This window comes from Strix uralensis, chromosome 16, assembly GCF_047716275.1.
Source record: "Strix uralensis isolate ZFMK-TIS-50842 chromosome 16, bStrUra1, whole genome shotgun sequence".
NCBI classification, from domain to species: Eukaryota; Metazoa; Chordata; class Aves; order Strigiformes; family Strigidae; genus Strix; species Strix uralensis.
Genome location: NC_133987.1, coordinates 6,193,594 through 6,210,482, shown reverse-complemented (window position 1 = coordinate 6,210,482; position 16,889 = coordinate 6,193,594). Strand labels below are relative to the sequence as shown.

At 40.4% G+C, this 16,889-nt stretch overlaps 1 protein-coding gene across 7 annotated transcripts in view; it reads left to right on the top strand.

The window, feature by feature from the left end:
* EPN2 (epsin 2) overlaps positions 1-16,598 on the top strand; it is a 46,751-nt gene extending 30,153 nt beyond the window's left edge. For 3 of the 7 annotated variants that reach the window (XM_074885522.1, XM_074885523.1, XM_074885527.1), the window contains 7 exons: positions 2,133-2,257; positions 3,772-3,864; positions 4,135-4,291; positions 7,379-7,552; positions 9,198-9,290; positions 10,236-10,451; positions 12,057-16,598. In XM_074885522.1, coding sequence (XP_074741623.1) covers positions 2,133-2,257; positions 3,772-3,864; positions 4,135-4,291; positions 7,379-7,552; positions 9,198-9,290; positions 10,236-10,451; positions 12,057-12,394 — 1,196 coding nt within the window. In that variant the 3' untranslated portion in view covers positions 12,395-16,598. The remainder of the gene's footprint in view (positions 1-2,132; positions 2,258-3,771; positions 3,865-4,134; positions 4,292-7,378; positions 7,553-9,197; positions 9,291-10,235; positions 10,452-12,056) is intronic. The other 4 variants (XM_074885524.1, XM_074885528.1, XM_074885526.1 and 1 more) reach the window with 3 other exon arrangements.
* The last annotated feature ends 291 nt before the right edge of the window (positions 16,599-16,889 follow it).

Genomic DNA, 16,889 nt, shown 5'->3' with positions numbered 1-16,889 from the left:
GGCTGGGAGTTACATGTTTTAGTATTAAAAGTTCTCTACATCTCTGTCACTTGCAGTCGATGCCCCCAATTAGCAGAAGGTGGTCATCAGAGAAATTATTTTTCTTTCTCTGTATCAGCCCATTTTCCTTCTCAGTCATCTGGGGTTTTTTAATATTCCTGTTTCTCCCTCTAGTTTGACCATTCTTCTCAGCCATTATCTTTCCATAATGTTTATTGCATAATTTTTCTTGAGTTGGTCTTAAAGCCAGTTCTTGAGAAACTGTTAGTAAACTTCCTCGGTGGTAGGCAGTATGACATAATCTCTTCTTCAACTGGTTCTTTCCTATTTCAGTTCTTACACTACCCTCTGTTTAACAGTAACATCCTATCTATCATCGTAAAATGCTTTGCTGGCTACCTTTTGGTAACCTCCCATTGAGTTTTATGCTGGTTTCTTTTTAATTCTCTTTATTTTCATATTTAGAATACTCAAATTTTACAAACATTTTAAGGTTGTATTTTCCATGCTCTCAGACATCCTGTTATCTGATGTCCTGTTTATTCCTACTGTAGGTCTGTAATAGTCCATATAATATATCGGAGAGCCAGTCTGTGACTGTTGGAGCAGAAAGTACTTGTGCAGCAGGCTAAATTTAGCTATTTTATATGAGAAAGTTTGAAAAAGTAATAGAATTGAGGTATGAGTAACAGCTTTATGTGAAGCAAGGAGAGTGTCTGGTTGGCTTGAAAGCTTCGAGATCAGCACAACGTGGAAGAATCGTTCTGTGTGATAAATTAATTTGTCCCTTTAGGAATGGAGTGGGATGGGATGGGATGGCACATTGGGTGTACGGTGGAAAGGAAAGGTCATTCCTTGTTTATGGAGAGTCACCTTCCTTCTGGCCTGATGGATGAGAGAGAAGGCTGCACTTTTTATTTTGTAATGTCATTTTGACCTAAAACTTAGAGGGAGACAAGACTGGGAAGTATTTGGAGGATTAAAGTAGTGACTGAAAAAGTGATTTTTAAAATTACAGTTTGGCAATCTAGTTTTACATGCCCAGCTGACTTATTAAGAAGGAACTTGATTTCTTTGAGCTCAATATGCTAGTTTAAAAATATGGTTCATCTTTATTAAATGTCAATATATATTGTGCCAAACTAATTACCATTCCAACTATTAAATACCAACTTTCTTGCCAAAGTAAGATAAAATTTCTGTCTAAATGATTTGGATGCTAGAGAATTATGTGAGAGAGAGCGAGCACAAAAATTGTTGAATTACTGTATAGTGATAAACCGACTAGTGTTGTCCCATTGGATGGGAATTTCTGCATGCTACTGTAGTGAAAAGATCAGTAAAAGAAGATTTGTGTGTTGAGAAATTCTATATTTTAGCTGTCAAGCTTGACTGATATTCAAGGAGGAGGGGGGGAGATTACCAGCTAGTTGTTAGCTAATAGAGGTCTTCATCCAAAGAAAGACCAACCAACAGCAAAAACCAAACCACCCCTCTAGCCAATATACCAAACATTTTTACTTTTTTTTTACAGAGAATGAGACAGTATTTTTGTAAATTTTGAGTATGAATAGCTGGCTTGTTTGTGTCTGAGCCTGCTTAGCAGTTAAGAATAGTTCTTTATCTGTCCCATTAAGACTGTATTATTTTACAGAAAAGTGGGTGGTATCCAATTTTATCCTGATATTGGCCAACTCCCAGCAAATCCTTACAGACTTTGGAAGATGTAAGAAATACCAACAAATGTTTTCTTGAACAATTAATTCTATAGTTTTATAAGTCAGTGTCCTGCCCCCCGAAGCTCTGATATGCTGAGACAAGGTATCCAGCATTCATTGGTGATACTTCTTGGTATTACAACCCCACTAACACAAAAATTCTTTGTTTTCCTTTAAAGCAATTGAACTGTTCTACAGAGTTCTCCCTGCTTAATTGTTCTGACTTGTTAACCTCAGCCTTGGTACGAGCTTTATCGACAAGTCGGTGGCCCCTGGCACCCAGGGGCCTGTTGCTGTGCTGGGCACCTTTGAGAATAGCTGTGTGAAAATGGGCTGGTCTGGTCCGAGAAATCATCGAACCTGTTACATCTTGTTGTTTGGTGTGTTAAATTTGCTGGGTTTTGTCTCCAACAGCTACGTCCCCTCGAGTTTCCTCGGAGCTCGAGCAGGCCCGGCCTCAGACAAGTGGAGAAGAGGAGCTCCAGCTGCAGCTCGCGCTGGCAATGAGCCGGGAAGTGGCGGAGCAGGTCAGTTCCCGTGTAGGTTTTCCAAAGTGTCCGTGCTTTTGATAGCTGAGACTACAATCCTGGTTTTTTTGTTCAATGGCAGCTTGGCTTTGCTCCAGGTGGAATAGGGGGAGAGAAAGGCCATTTTGGAAGATGTTGCTCTTTTTTTATTTATTTTTTAAATCTCTTTTTAAAGTAACTTCAGCCTCCGAGCTGTTGAGACTAGTGGAAGATGACAGTCACTTTGCAAGAAGACTGTGTGGGAGGATGTTAATCATCACATTACTGAAGATGTTTTCAGTTAGGAAGAACTGAAAACATGACTAGTCCTGAAAACCTTCATTAATGGGGCCAGCATAAGAAATGCCAGTGAATTCTGATTACAATGAAATTTTGAACAATCTGGTCATTCGGTAAGATTGTCTGGAGTAGAAGGGTGACCTGACACAAACTACTAGAATATATAAAGAACCTGGTTTAAAATAACTTGGCTCCTAATCTATCATACGGGTTATGTTACTGCATTAATTCTTAGGAGGTTCATTCTGAATTTGGAGTAAATGCTGTAATTGCGGATAAAGTTTGCTGCATGTTAATATATAACAAAGTTGTTGAATCTCAGCTATGAGTGAAAATTCAAGTCAGCTGGGCTGAGTGTCTCTAATATTTGAGGGCCTTCCTGGGACAAGTTTAGCTTACTGCTAAGCTTACTGTTAAGCATTAGTATCTCTGTGCTTGGAAAGGGAAACTGTCACCCAGTAAACTTTGTCATTATTGGGCAAAGTTAAAGAAAATAAAAATAAGAATCTTATCGGTTGAAATAAAATCGCAAGGGAAATACCAGCTGGGGAATTAGTCAACTTCTGAAAGACATGATGCAAGCAAAGATATTTAAAGTAGTTGAATGTACCACAAACATGGTAGTTTACAGATGTTAAAAACCTACAAAATATACATGGAGTTGGCTAGATTAATTCACTTAGTGTTCTTTTTAACAGTTGCATCAGGTGTGGAGGGAAGCTGACAAAAGCCAGGAAAACTCAAGTTTAAATCACTACATCCTTCAGTGGTGATTTGAATGCTCAAAAACATTACGATAATTTAGAGATGGGATATTTACTTTGTCTTTAAGTTCTGTGGTGTTTCAAGCATTGTAACTGAATTTCAGAAAGGACGTTTCATTTATAGCTTTCCTGTTAGGAGTAAACCCACACGAGGGTAAATGTCAGTCAGCAAAATGGATGTTGTTGTGATCATGCTGTTACACAGGTGTTACAGGGTCAGGGGTGCTCCTGACCTCTGTTTGAGGTGAGAATCACAAGAAATTTTTATTTTTTTTCCCCCCACTTGTGTTATGTACAAGTTACAGCAAATAATCCTGGCAATCCCACTGCGCGTGCCTGTGGTGCGCATCACTCCTAGGGTGGCAGGGAGTACTGCCCAGGCCTCCCGGGCAGTGTCCTGCCAAGGGGGCTAGATACCTGGAGGGAGCGAGCAGCACAGTCTAGGCTAATGGTCTATATCAACAGTGTTGATTTCCTTTGCAGGAGGAGCGCCTCAGACGCGGAGATGATCTGAGATTACAGATGGCTCTGGAGGAGAGTCGCAGAGACACAATTAAAATTCCCAAAAAGAAGGAGGTAGTGCCTTCGACTAAGAAATTCCCGGTTATGCTGCCAAAAGCTGAAATACAGTAACACAAAATAGCTTAATACTGAGCTCTTTTATGCTTTTGGGATTGCTTTGTTGTATAGCTTAAAGCTTCTTCCATGTGGGTTAAATTTCAAACTACTAGTCAATGCAGGTGTGTAAAAGGAAAAAAAAAAAAATAATTGCTTCTTCACTCTCATGGGTTTGTACTTCAGACTGGTAATGCTCTTGATTAAAGCTCAGATTATTCCTGCCCTCAGCATACCACTTTGTTGGACCTAATGGATGCCCTGCCCTCGTCGGCACCGGCCCCACAGAAAACGGAGCCTTGGGGACCTCCTGCTGCTGCAAACCAAACTGATCCCTGGGGAGGATCCACAGTTGCAGCTACTGCCTCTGACCCATGGCAATCATTTGGTAAGAATAAACTGCCTGAAGGAATGCTTATTTAAAAGCTTTTTAATGTTGAGCTTTTCAGAGTTTCTCAGTGTACGGTATCATGCTTGATAACAACAGTATATTAGTCCATTTTGATTGTTTCCTCTAGAACTAATGTTCCCCTAACTCATTTCCAAGCAGAAACAAATGGAAGTTGCACTCTGTTCCTGCTTTTTAAGCAGCTGGGTTTTTGTGTGTGCGTTTTGAATCTTAAGAAAGAGCAGTGAAGCTTCTGTCATCTTTGTACAGCAAAAACAACTTGTCTCAGACTGGGGGGATGCTCATGCTTTGCTAGTTGTGTCCAGGGGCATGGGTTTAGTCTCTTGCCAGTATTTAATACAGGACTTAGGCAGGGTGCTCTGGTTAGGAAGGCCATAGATCTGAATTACCATGTCTTTAATTGCTCCCAGTGAAATGGGATGTGTATACCATCAGAACCAAATGGTTTAAAGTGTTTAAATGGAAATTTTTGTACTAAACAAAAAAATTGAGGTTACCATTTTAAATATTCACTGTGCTTCATATGCTTTCGATGCTAAATTCATGGAATCTGTTTCTGAAGTGAAGGTTCCAGTGCTTCACATCTTAAAGAGCAGTTAAGCCCACTTTTTTTGCTTTTGTGTGTTTGTTTTGCTGCCTGTGTAGTGTGCTGTTTTCTAGGTTAGCCAAAGTCTGTCCAAGGAGTTACTCCTTTGCATAAGAAAGTTGATGGTTCCTCACAGTAAGTGTTAAACTTGCTACATCTGTGGAATTGGAGCTGGATCTACTTTTTGTTGGCTTTGGATTTTTTTTCTTTTTTGAGGGTCAGGGGATTTCTGTGCAAGTGGAAGCTTTTTCCTGAAGACTAACAGTTTAGTTCTGTTAGTTTTGCTTCAGGCTGGTGGTTCTACAAGCTTTGCTATAAAGTGCTTCAGAGTCATTTGCATTAGCATTCCGCACACCACCATCCAGATTCCTGATGAAAATTTTGAAGTTCAATAATATTTTTTTTTTTCCTTCCCTGTGGTGGCATTAAAGCCAACTACATAGCTCCTGGGCCAGCTACAGTTCATTGTTCTAAGTGTAATCTGTTTTCTTTTTGGCGATAAACTGCAGTCATGAGATCAGAAAAAGTCCCAAATTTTGGGCCCTAAGACTGTTCAATATGTTTTTCCATGGTTAAAAAACAAAACAAAATCCACCTTCTTAGATCTCATGCTTGATATATCATCCCCTGACAAGATTTTCCTTGCATCAGCTGCAGCTGTATAATTTCCTCTCAGTGGCTCCCAACTTTATTAATGCCATAGAAAAACCCCTTGTTCCAGCTTGCTGGTTACTTGGCTCCTAAGGATTGTCTTGAAGATCTAAGATTTATGAATTTGACTGCTAATAAAAAAGTGACTTGTTAAGCTGTATTTTTCAAATCCTGCATGTGCTTTGGCATTTCAGTAGAGCTAATGGAAGCTATGGGAAGGTATCTTCCCAAGTGCTGTAATTTTGTGTGCTCTCTTTATGAAAGAAAAGACATTTTTGAAAGCTTCCGTTGATGGGAAGTGCTGTCATTAGCATTTCTTGCGTGGCATTGCTCGTAACTCAGCACTAAGGGTAGATAAAGGAAATGTAAGTACCGGTGTGGGAATAGTTGTATTTTCTTGGAGAATTTTAGAATTTTCCGGTCTGAAGCTGTAGCAAGACCATGTTGCCTGTGGATGAAACAAAGACCAACGTTACAAATTGTGATTTGTGCCGCTGTGTGTAGCGCTGAATTGGTTGTCAAGAATATTGTGATACCAAGGGAGTTTGTATGTAGTTTTAAAAAATAAAACAGTATTCAATTGTAACTTCAAACCCACGTGGTAGTTAAAGATAATAGCTGTGTACCGCCTGGATAATTCTGTCCTGCTCTTGGCTTATGTAGTAATTAAACCATGACGGGTTGAGAAGTTTCATTGGGAAGAGGAAATGTGTTTGTATGTACTGACTTGAAGGTAACTGATCCCCGTAGAGCTGTCCGGGATGTGCATTTAAAGTACTGAGTGCCCATTCCTGAGTGCACTCAGATGGCCGGGGAGGGGCAGCGGGGATGGACGACGTAGGAGCAAAGCGAGAGTGATACCTTCCAACACAGACCTGGCCCACTGCAGATCTGTGTGTGATTTGCTTCAGTGGCCCTGGGGTTTGACAGACCAAAATAGTGTCATTTAATGGTAGAAGGAAGAGGAGGTCACCTAAGCTGAGAAGTAATAAATTAGTTCATTGGGGAGGAAGAACAAAAAACTGGCAGGAAATTGTATATAGTGAGGCAAGTTTCTTTCTCTTTCTTTCTCCCTTTACTGTCTTAATTTGTCACTTTACACTAGGAAGCCCTAACCGTGTGCATAGTCTGAAGCAGTTTGGTAATCTGAATTTGTAGGAATGAAGAGTTGTCAGCATCTTCCAATAAAAATGGGAATCCTGAACATACAACATTTGTTTTTAAAAAAAAAAATATAGGAAGGGGTATCAGTGGACAGCTTAGATCTGTGTCAGGAGGAGTGCTTACCAATGGGAGTGAAAAAAGCACAGCTAGCTCAGGGAAGCTGATTATATTTTTATAAAAGAACAGTATGGTTAAAAGAGTTTGAAAACTATTTCCTTTGAATCTTAACAGATTTCTTTTCTTTGTCCAAGTCTTAATATTGTGTATTTCATACCTTTTACATATAGGGTTTTTAGAAACCTTCTTTCCTGGGAGTTCATAAATATACCCTGTGATCTAGGTCATCTTCAGTCAGACACTGTCTGTTGTGGTGGCAATGTCTGTAGCAAAAGCAAGTTTATTTTCTTGTTGGAACTGCAGATTTTTTTTTTTAATTCAGTTTCAAATGGGAGATTTGTTTTATTCCTCTGTCTTGCACAGAATTTACTTGTGCTTGTTGTTCCGGTATGCTGAGACTTATCAGTATTCCTAATGTTGATTACTGCTTCACCTATTTATGTTTGGTATTAATGGGTGGTAATGGCTCATAAGAGAGATCAATCTCCAAGGAAAGCTTTCCAAAGTGAAACTGTACTGACTTGTGTTCCTGCTGGCTCATTTTGCAGGTGCCAAACCAGCTGCTTCCGTTGACCCTTGGGCAGCACCAGCGGGATCCACAGCTCAGTCTCTGCCCAAAAATGTTGACCCTTGGGCTCCTGCTCAGCCATCTTCTACTGCAGCAAAATCTTCTGTGGATCCTTGGGGACCAGCGCCTGCAAACAAACCTCTCTCTACTTCTGGTGAGAAACAGTCTTATCCCATATCCATATTGTTTGAATAATGAAAGTGAAATCCGAATTATTTTCTCGCATTGCTTGGTTAAAAGAAGCTACGTGCTGAACAATTTGCAGAACTGGTCTGTATAATAAATGGGAGTTGTAATAGCTAGCAGCGAAAAGAACTTCAAATGTAATTATTCTGACTTCGAGCTCTGAATTTGTGTTGCTACTTCATGCTCTGTCCTTTCTACGTTCTTTTATTGGTATGTGTGGATGCATGCTGAGCACTTAGGACTGCTGCTGCTGTTGGGTTTTTAAATGGATTTTATCTTTAATTAATAAGGACTTAATTTCTGGAAATGAATGATACTATAATTTTACTTTTCATCATGATAAGTAGCTATGCAGATGGATGTCTCTGCAGATGTAGATTGACAGGTTGAGCAGCTCCATGCTCTGAGGAGACTTTTAGAGGTGCAAATGAAGGTTTGTTACTTCAGACTGAGGGTGTGAAAACTGTCCCTAAGCCCTTGTGTTAGCAAGACGCAGAAGGTGCTGATTTAATTGTCTGTTCATGCTCTCTAACTAATGCAACCTTGATGAATCTTAATACCTGGTATTTTAGTGTTGGCACTGTGGCTAAATGCATCCTAAATGCATTTTCTGCTGGTCATTCATCTCAGCACACAATAGACAAAGGAATCTCAGAGTACTGCAGAAAGTTGTCTAATCAGCTTTTCGCTGGGCAAAGGGGAATAACTGGATCATTATGAGAATGATTCTTTAACTCTGGTAGGATTTTGTTCTTGATCAGAATGTTGTTGTTATACACAGTTTTTACTCGTTCTCTTGGGTTTTTGTCTTTTTGTGCTCTTTATGGAGCTAAGTCTATTCCTTCATTTGCTTGAAATGTGTTGAAGGTAAAAACTAAATTAGAAAAACATTTGAACTAATATCAAAAAACCCCCCCAAAACAGAACACTTTAAAGCTTTTCAGGAGTGCGATTGCTGTTCATTTAGGTGTGGTTTTTCTTCCTCCATTTCGAGGTAAGGGTGTGTCCACGTTTTGAAAATGTTCTGTTTTCATTGGTTGCAAACTACGGGCAAGTTCTGGTGCTTTAGCTAACAGGGCTTTTACCATCTCTACATGGCGTAGATAACCTTTTCTATTGCCTTCCTCCTCCTTTTAACTTTGGAAGTGTAAGTTAAATCATCACTTAAGCTGTAGCAATGCTGCATTTGCCTTTGGAACTGTATTCAGAAGTGTGTTTTACACTTAAGTGATTAACACACTTTATAGTTTAGGCTGTAAATTTGTTGCTGTTCTCTTCTTCCGCAGCTATATATGCCTGCCTATACATCTCTCTAGTGCAGACACTCAATAAAACCCTGGCATGCTCAGGTGTGCCTTACACTGTGATTTAAAAGCACATTGCTCTGAATTAATTGGTTAACACTGTAAGACAGGACAGTTCTCCGACGTTACCCTTCTCCCTCGTCCTGGGTAAGAGTAGGAGCACTCGAGCTGATCTGAACTGCTGCCCTGGAATCTGACAGAGTGGCTTCTTGGTAACAGGAGTGGGTTAGAAATTGCTCTCACCAGTATCAGGTGTGTGATGCAACTGAAGATCTGTTAATGACAGGGCTGTCTTGTTGTTTTGAACAGGAAGTACATCTTTTGACCTCTTCAGTAATTTGAATGGTACAGTTAAAGATGATTTTTCTGAATTTGACACACTTCGAACTTCCAAAAAGCCAGGTATGAATGAAATTCCTAGCACATGGACAGTTTGGGTGATAGTCTCAGCAACAAATGTCTCTCTTCTTAACTTTTATTCTAAAAGAATAAATAAAATTGACTTTCACAGAGGAAAAGATTAAAGCTGGTGATAATGCAGCAGTAAAAGCTTGTTGTTAACCTTTTGGCCTGTGCATGAACTTATGGGGAATGGGCCTTTTGTGTTGTAAGCCATAGAATTTCACTCTGTAACCTTTTGCTGCATTGAGCCAGAAATTTGTTTGACTTTTAAATTTACAGTATCCAACATGTTTGGAGTATGGCTTATGCTCAGAGAGTCAAACAGAACAATGCTGACTGAATTTCTCAAATGTGTAAATTCTAGTGTGTAACAATAGTAAGATGAGGAGAAAAATACACTTCTATGAATGCTTTAATGTATTCCTTTATTTGGTTATTAGTCACTATATAATAAAAATGCCTGACCTTAACATATAAGTGCTTTGATACTATGAACTTTCAGGATGGCTCTGCCTGAAAGAATGGTGACTAATTGAAATCTGGGCTAGGCTGCTATAACACAAAGGAGAAAACCTGGGTGGAATCTAGCTAGGAAGTGTGCAGCAGTGGTGTAGTGCAAGGGCAGAAGCCAAGGCTTTTGAAAATCTTTTTCCTGGAGACTCTTAGTCCCATCTGTAGCAGTATAGCTGTGAGAATATTCATCAGGGCAAATCAGGTAGCGCCTTCAGTAGAGCACTGCAACTCTAACTGCAGCTTCTTCATACTCTTCTAAAGAACGTTTATCTGCTTGCATGCTATAAGGGTGTAACCTACTGAAACATTTAAATCTGACTAATGCAAACATTAGATTTAAAAACATTTCTGCTGTCGGAGACTTCAGGGTTTCTTTGCTTGTCTATGTAGATCAATGAGATAAGTTTTGTTTTTCTCTTTGTGTTGTTTCAGCTGAATCAGGTTCCACTTTGCCATCTCAGCATAGCGGTACCACAAGTCCTGATCTCTTTGATTCCCAGCACTCAAGCATGACATCAGGCAAACAAAGTGCAGCTCGGAAAACCCCTGAGTCTTTTTTGGGCCCCAATGCTGCTTTGGTGAACCTGGATTCACTGGTGTCTAAGCCGCCACAACCTGTTACTTCACTGAATCCATTCTTGGCACCAGGTCTGTTTCTGCACGTTCCTTCAGTTCTCTATTTTAGCTTTCCCTTCCTATAGGAAAACTCTGCATAACTCGGTGCTATTTGATTTAATGTAAGCTGGTTTGGGCTTGTTTTTCTTGAGTACTTCAGCCAACAGATCATGACTGAGAGCAGGAAGGGGAGGCATCGTGGTTTCAAGGCATACTGCCCGACCCTGACAGCGCAGAGTTTCTACTCTTGCGTCTGCAGCTGATCTGCTGGTTCAGCTTTGTTCAAGCAAGTTCTCTTCCGCTTTAGCCCTTGCTCTCTCAAAATGATCTGTGTTAGAAGAAGGTTTTGGATTATGAAAAATGACTGAGCTAAAGGTGATTGATTGTCAGAACAGGTAAGATGTGAACATGTGCCCCTAGAGAGTCCCTTGGGAAGGTAACAGGGAGTAGGTTCTCGTGGAAGCAGGTGGGAATTGCCCTTTTTCTTGGGCTACAGCAGGCACAGTTGCATCTCTGACTGCAGCCTGAGGTTCCAGATAGCAAACTCTGCAGTATAATTTAGTGGGTTGCTGATTGGGCTGTCTTTAGGCTAGCATGATAAACCAGTTGTGATCAAAACACCCTTTCAGTGTATGTTGAAAAAACCAGGCTGTTGCAGTTCTCCTGTAAATTAGCCCCTGTTAGAAGTGAGCCTTTACTTCCAGCAGGCTTAGATGGTGACACTGAACACGTGGGAGATGTATGTATTTTTTAAAAGCTGTTCATGTGCACTGAGATTTCTGTATGATGCTAGTATGGTGAAATCCTTTAAAATGCTATTGCAATATTTATTTTCTTCACTCTTCGAATGAAAAAAAAAATGACAGTTTATTAAACTCCTTGGGTAGGAAAAAAACAGTAATTCTGAACAGCCTTGGCAGTGTTTAGCAAGAGGAAGTCTGTGTATCTGCCATTACCCGTTACTGCAAAAAGTTGCTAAGGGGTCACTGGGCCATCCAAATAACGCTATACATATACGGTAAAAGGAATTTGTAGTGTTGGCAGCAGACCAGAGAACCTCAAACGCTGGGAAAGTTAGTCTCTGCTTTTTTTTCTAGCACCGCTGTAATTCGGAAACAACTTGTTTACTTTATGAATTCTTGTCAAAACTCAGTGCCAGAAACGTACAGCTTCTAAATGGAGTTGACTGGATGAGATCTTGAAGCAAATGCACAAATCTGCAGTAGCGAGATTGCAGTAAAGGAGTACAAAGAGTCCGCAGTTCTTTTCCGTAATGCAAATTTCAAGTAGCATTTAAACAAAAAAAAGTATTAGAGATCTGGATGTCGTGGTTAGGCATGTTTCGGGTAACCAGATTTAGAACCTGTCTGTCCAGTGACTGCCCTCAGAAGTGGAGATTGTTGATCAGCGAAGGGATGTTTTGTGACATTGATAAGTTCAAGGAAACAGACTGTACTTGTGCACCAGTGCAGCCCCAGTTTGCAGAATGGTGTCCATGCAGGCTTCTCCATTTCGGGGTTGGGAGCGTGTGGGGATGTACAGAAGGTGCGTTCTTTGCCAGAAAAGACGCTCTCCAAAACCTCGTGCTTACGGAGGTGTGATCTCTTTCCCTCTCCCCGCTTCTTCTCTCAAAACTAGGCGCTGCTACAGCACCAACTCCAATCAACCCCTTCCAAGTGAATCAGCCTCAGCCGCTCACTCTAAATCAGATGAGAGCGAGTCCTGTGATGGGAACCAGCCCTTCCTTCAGTGCTGTGCCCCCGATAAGCATGGAGCCAATACCTCTGTCTTCCATGGCCCCAGTGCCCGTGGGAATGGCACCGATACCAGCTATGGGCACTGTGGCCTCTATAACACGGATGGGCCAGGGGCTGAACGTGAGCATTGCAGGATCAATGACCCAACCTCTTCACAGTACAGGAATCCCGCCGTCAGCATCCCAGTCTACAAATACAACTAACCCTTTTCTCCTATAAAGACCCAATTAAAGGAACTTTTCTTTTCATAGTGTTTCCAGGCTGAAGTCTTTACAGCAAAATGAACGTGGCCTGTGTGGACTGAACGGTGTGTAAGAGACTTGGAAGTAGATTTGCAGTTTACAGTTATGATCTTTGAAGAGTTGTCTCTACTTACCAGTTAATCTAAATCTAGTCTTTGCTACAGATGGTACCTTACTTTGGCTTGTTGAGCATTATGTGAAATGTTCAGACTTTTCACCAAAGTTAGATTCTGCCCATTTTGTTACTTTGTTAATCATTTCAATACACTTTCTAGGGAGAACCTGCCATTTTAAACTCCGTTGGCTATTTTGTAGATGTCAGATGATGTGCTGGATCCTGAAATTACTATTTACCTGCATCTGTCACTTCCTATGCCCATATGATAGACCTGAGATTCAGAGTGCTAGTGAATGTTTTGCACATAACTATACACAGTTCTAGACTGTTGGTTCACCCATAGTCCTTACTCTTAGAAGAGAACGATTCGGAGGGCCCAGGTGGCTGGTTTTTATGCATTAAACATTGCAACGCAAAATCGCACTGCTTTCGTATCAAAGGTTTGACTGAGAAAGCAAGCTTGTCTCAAAAGGAAAAAAATCAAAACAAAACAAACCAACAAACAAAAAACAGACAAAAAAACCCAAGAACATTCTCAAGTTGTCAAGTATAACGTGTGCTGTTGTATGCGGTGTTGAATTTGTACACTACTCTCTAAGGACTCCTGAGGAACTCTCTGTGAGTGGCATGCTGCACTCGTGCTGAGTGAGTGTCCTGCTCTGTGCTTGTCCAGTACCAGCTTCGTTTGGAAGTTATCATGTGTATTTTGTTTTTATTTGACTTACAATGTGAGTTGAAAGAAAAAAAAGAAATACAGTGGGACAACTTTGAATTCAATTTCACCGGGGCAAGCTTTAAAACTAATTCAGGCTTAACCTTGCTATATGCAGTTACTCTTGTATACTTTTGCACATATTTTGTTTAGTACAGTTTCATATTTGAGTTTGCAGAGTTACCTAATAGTCCTTTTTTTGCTAATTTTTATAATGTGGTTCTTATTTAACTGTCTGGTTTTGATAGATTTATCAAGTCTGGCTGAAAAATTAAGATATTGGCAAATGTCATTTTTATGGTTTTAATGCCCTCTTATTTATGGTTTTAGCTCTTTGTTTCTGTAAAGAGAGTTTAAAAGGGAAGATTAACACTAAAATATTTACTTTTAAATGAAGTATTCGTAATGCAAATCAAAACAAATTCTCGTGACTAATTATTTTTAGATGAATTGAATTTGAGCATAACATGATTTAAGACTACATTAAAAAGAAAAAACACTAAAGTCGCCTTTCCCTTGATTTGTTGCCGTTTCCCGATTACCAAAATGGACAGACGTTTAGCCTTTGTGAAGATCAGAAGAGAGGCTCTTTTTTCTTGTAATACTTCTTGAGATGTTAAAAATTCTAATGTACAAACACGACTCATTAATTTTATTGACTAATTTTTCTTAATGAAAGGTGCACTCCATATTAATAACCGGTTCCATTTACAGCTATTAATTGTAAGCTGAACTATACATTTTAACTTGCATGTCTGGACTCATCGGCACTAAACCACGCTCAGGTTTCAGCCAGTGTTTCTGGTGGAAACCTGGCCTTCTCAAAGATGGCAACGTTTCTGAGCTCTGCTTTCCCGAGCAACGCAAACGTCCGCAGAGCACGTGGGAAGGGATGTCCCAGTGCTTGCTACTGCCTTGAGGGCATCTCTGTGAATGAACTGATGCATCTTGGTGGCCTTTCCCTAATTAGAAAGAGGGGGGGGAAAAAAACAAAAACAAGCTGAAAGAAATTGCCAGAGTTGTGTGTTCTGGTGTAACGATGCTGTGTGGGACTGTGCCAGTCTAGGGTCGTGTGCCGGAGGGAGGAGGGGCTGGCTAACGTGGAAGGGACTGGGTTGTATCTTCTGGTGGGTAGGGGAGGCTGAAAGACTATCAAACCTAGGGTACAATCACAGATTTTAGCTGTGTAGGTCAGTGTAGCTCTATTAGTATACGGAATGCTAAATGTGTGGATGTTTCTATGCAGATTGTTCTATCCTCTTGAATACTGTTGAATTTGCAAGTAGGATTCAGAATATTCATCTGCTCTTGTTTTTATATAGGAGGAAAGAGAATTACTGTCCACACCCAGTATGTCTTTAAGAAAACAAAACAAAAAACCATTCATGTTGCCTTTCAGAGTAAGGAAAAATACTTTACTTTTTTGTTGTTGTTGAAGTTATTGAAAAGTGTAGACCAGGAAGGGTGTGATTCTTGCAGATGGGGGGGGGAAAAGTGCTTTCCAATTGATCTGTGGCAAGATTTATCCGTCATTATTTTTCCAGTTTAATTTTGTCAACAGTGGAGTTGAGGTCACTTGATGTTTTTCCCTTAGTCTGTCGCCTGAATGCATTTGCAACAGTTAGATGGGGCATTGTCTAATCAGCCAAAAAGTTCTAACCACATCCTCTCGTTAAACACTAGGTAGCTGTTTTTGGAGGCAAGATGGGGTTGGTAGTATTTAAAATGATGAAGTCATCTACGGTTCAGAGTCATGATCTGTCACCATGAATTGATAAAAATGTGCTGTTGGTCTGGTAGGGAGCCCTAGCTTAATGAAACTGCTGAATGGCAAATTGTCGCTTTTACCAAGCCACTTCTGTAAGAGCTGTATTACTTTTACATTTTATATATATATATATATAGACATATATCGCACAACAAACCACAACAAGGCACTCTGAAGAGCCATCAGCCCCAACTGTGGTGCTGTAAAGCATTAGGCTAAGGACTAACGGTGCCGCCATGCCCGGCCTGACATGGGGGTTGTGGCAGGAGCTGAGTTTGAGGGGATAAGCAGCTGGTTTGGTAAATCTGCTCGGTTCCTGGGCTGGAGACGTGCCCGCGCACCGCGCAGGCGTGGGGAGCTGCCGCTGTGACGCTGAGCGGCGGCGGCTGTCCTGGCCAGGTGAAGCTTCAGTTGTGCCCAGAATGGTAAATCTCTTTTTGCGATAATTTAACTGCTCTCCAGAATAATTCTTCCTCCCTCCTCGCCCTCCCACTTCTTTTTGCATGGAGGACGTGTGCGTATCCGATCACATCTGCTCTGGCGTATTTCTCCAAATGCATTTCCCTCTTCCCCTTCTTTTCTCACTTGCAAATATTAAAAGTGCTTTTGATTTTTAAAATGTTAGTATCCCAAAATAGCCTTACTGGTCAAATTGACCAAAGATAAAGTGTTAAATATTTTGTAAAAAAAAAATGATAAAAAAATCTTGGCATAATTTTAAACCCAAAATAAGCTCAGTTATTTATTCAGTTTTATACTATATAGAAACTAAACTACATTGAGGGGACAGGGAAGGAAAACCATGGTGGGTTGTGGTGTTTACAGTCTTTTTGAAGTCCCGTAGCTAAGACAACTATTGTTATCCATCTTCCCTTTTGCTGTTACAGTTTCTAATGTGTACTGTATGTATTAATATTGCACAAATTGTGGAGAAATATATGGTTTATTTTTCACAGCAGAATCTCACAAGACTCGCTTCCTTTACAAGTGTTACAATTTAAATATTTACCAAACTGTTTTCATAATACTGGGAGCCGGCTGCTTTTTATGAATTTGTGCTGACTATTGACATTATTTACTGTATAAATAATTTATCATTTGTACTATTGTATCATAATGTCTGTATCTTTGTGTCATTTTTCCCAAGCGATGTCACAAATGTGATATTTAATAATGCCATCAGAACAGTGGAAAGACAAGGGGTTTGTAGGTGACTGGTCAGAATTAAAATTGTATTGCTTATATTCCAGCCGTGTTGCTTTTTCAAGACTCTGCGTAGTGTTTATAATCCCATTCAAAAAACTGTCGCTGCCACGCTTGATTTAGTTTTCAAGAAAGTTGATGGATTGGTTGAGCTGATTTAAGGTTTGTGCTATAAAAGTCCTAGGTGCTAGGAGAAATCTAACCGTTATTGAGAGTAATGCTTCTTGTACATTGTCAATGTGATTTCTTCAATGCATTCATCACTTTCCTGGGGCAGGCCTGCTCTTACTATGAGAAAGGAGGGTTTCTTATAGATCACTTAAATCGGAATCAGTTGAGACCTTACTAACTCAATAAAAATGAAGACTTGTTGTGTTGCAGGTGACTGAATTGCTTCTTTAACCCACGTTACCCTTCAAACAGCACTTTTGAAGGGATGATCAAGTACTGTCTCGGTGGAGGCTTCCCTGTTTATGTCAGGACAGATGTCTGGGGAAGGCGTGACTGAAAGCCGTTGTGCATGGAATGAGGGTTGGGGAACTGTGACAAAAGGGACTTTGGGAGTCCTCGCTTCCCGCTTCTGCAGTAGTTCAGTCTTGCCCTTCCCGCAGCCTTGGCTCTGTCCCATTGATCGAGTGGCCTTGCAGAGCAGGTAGCAGTGAGCCTGCCTC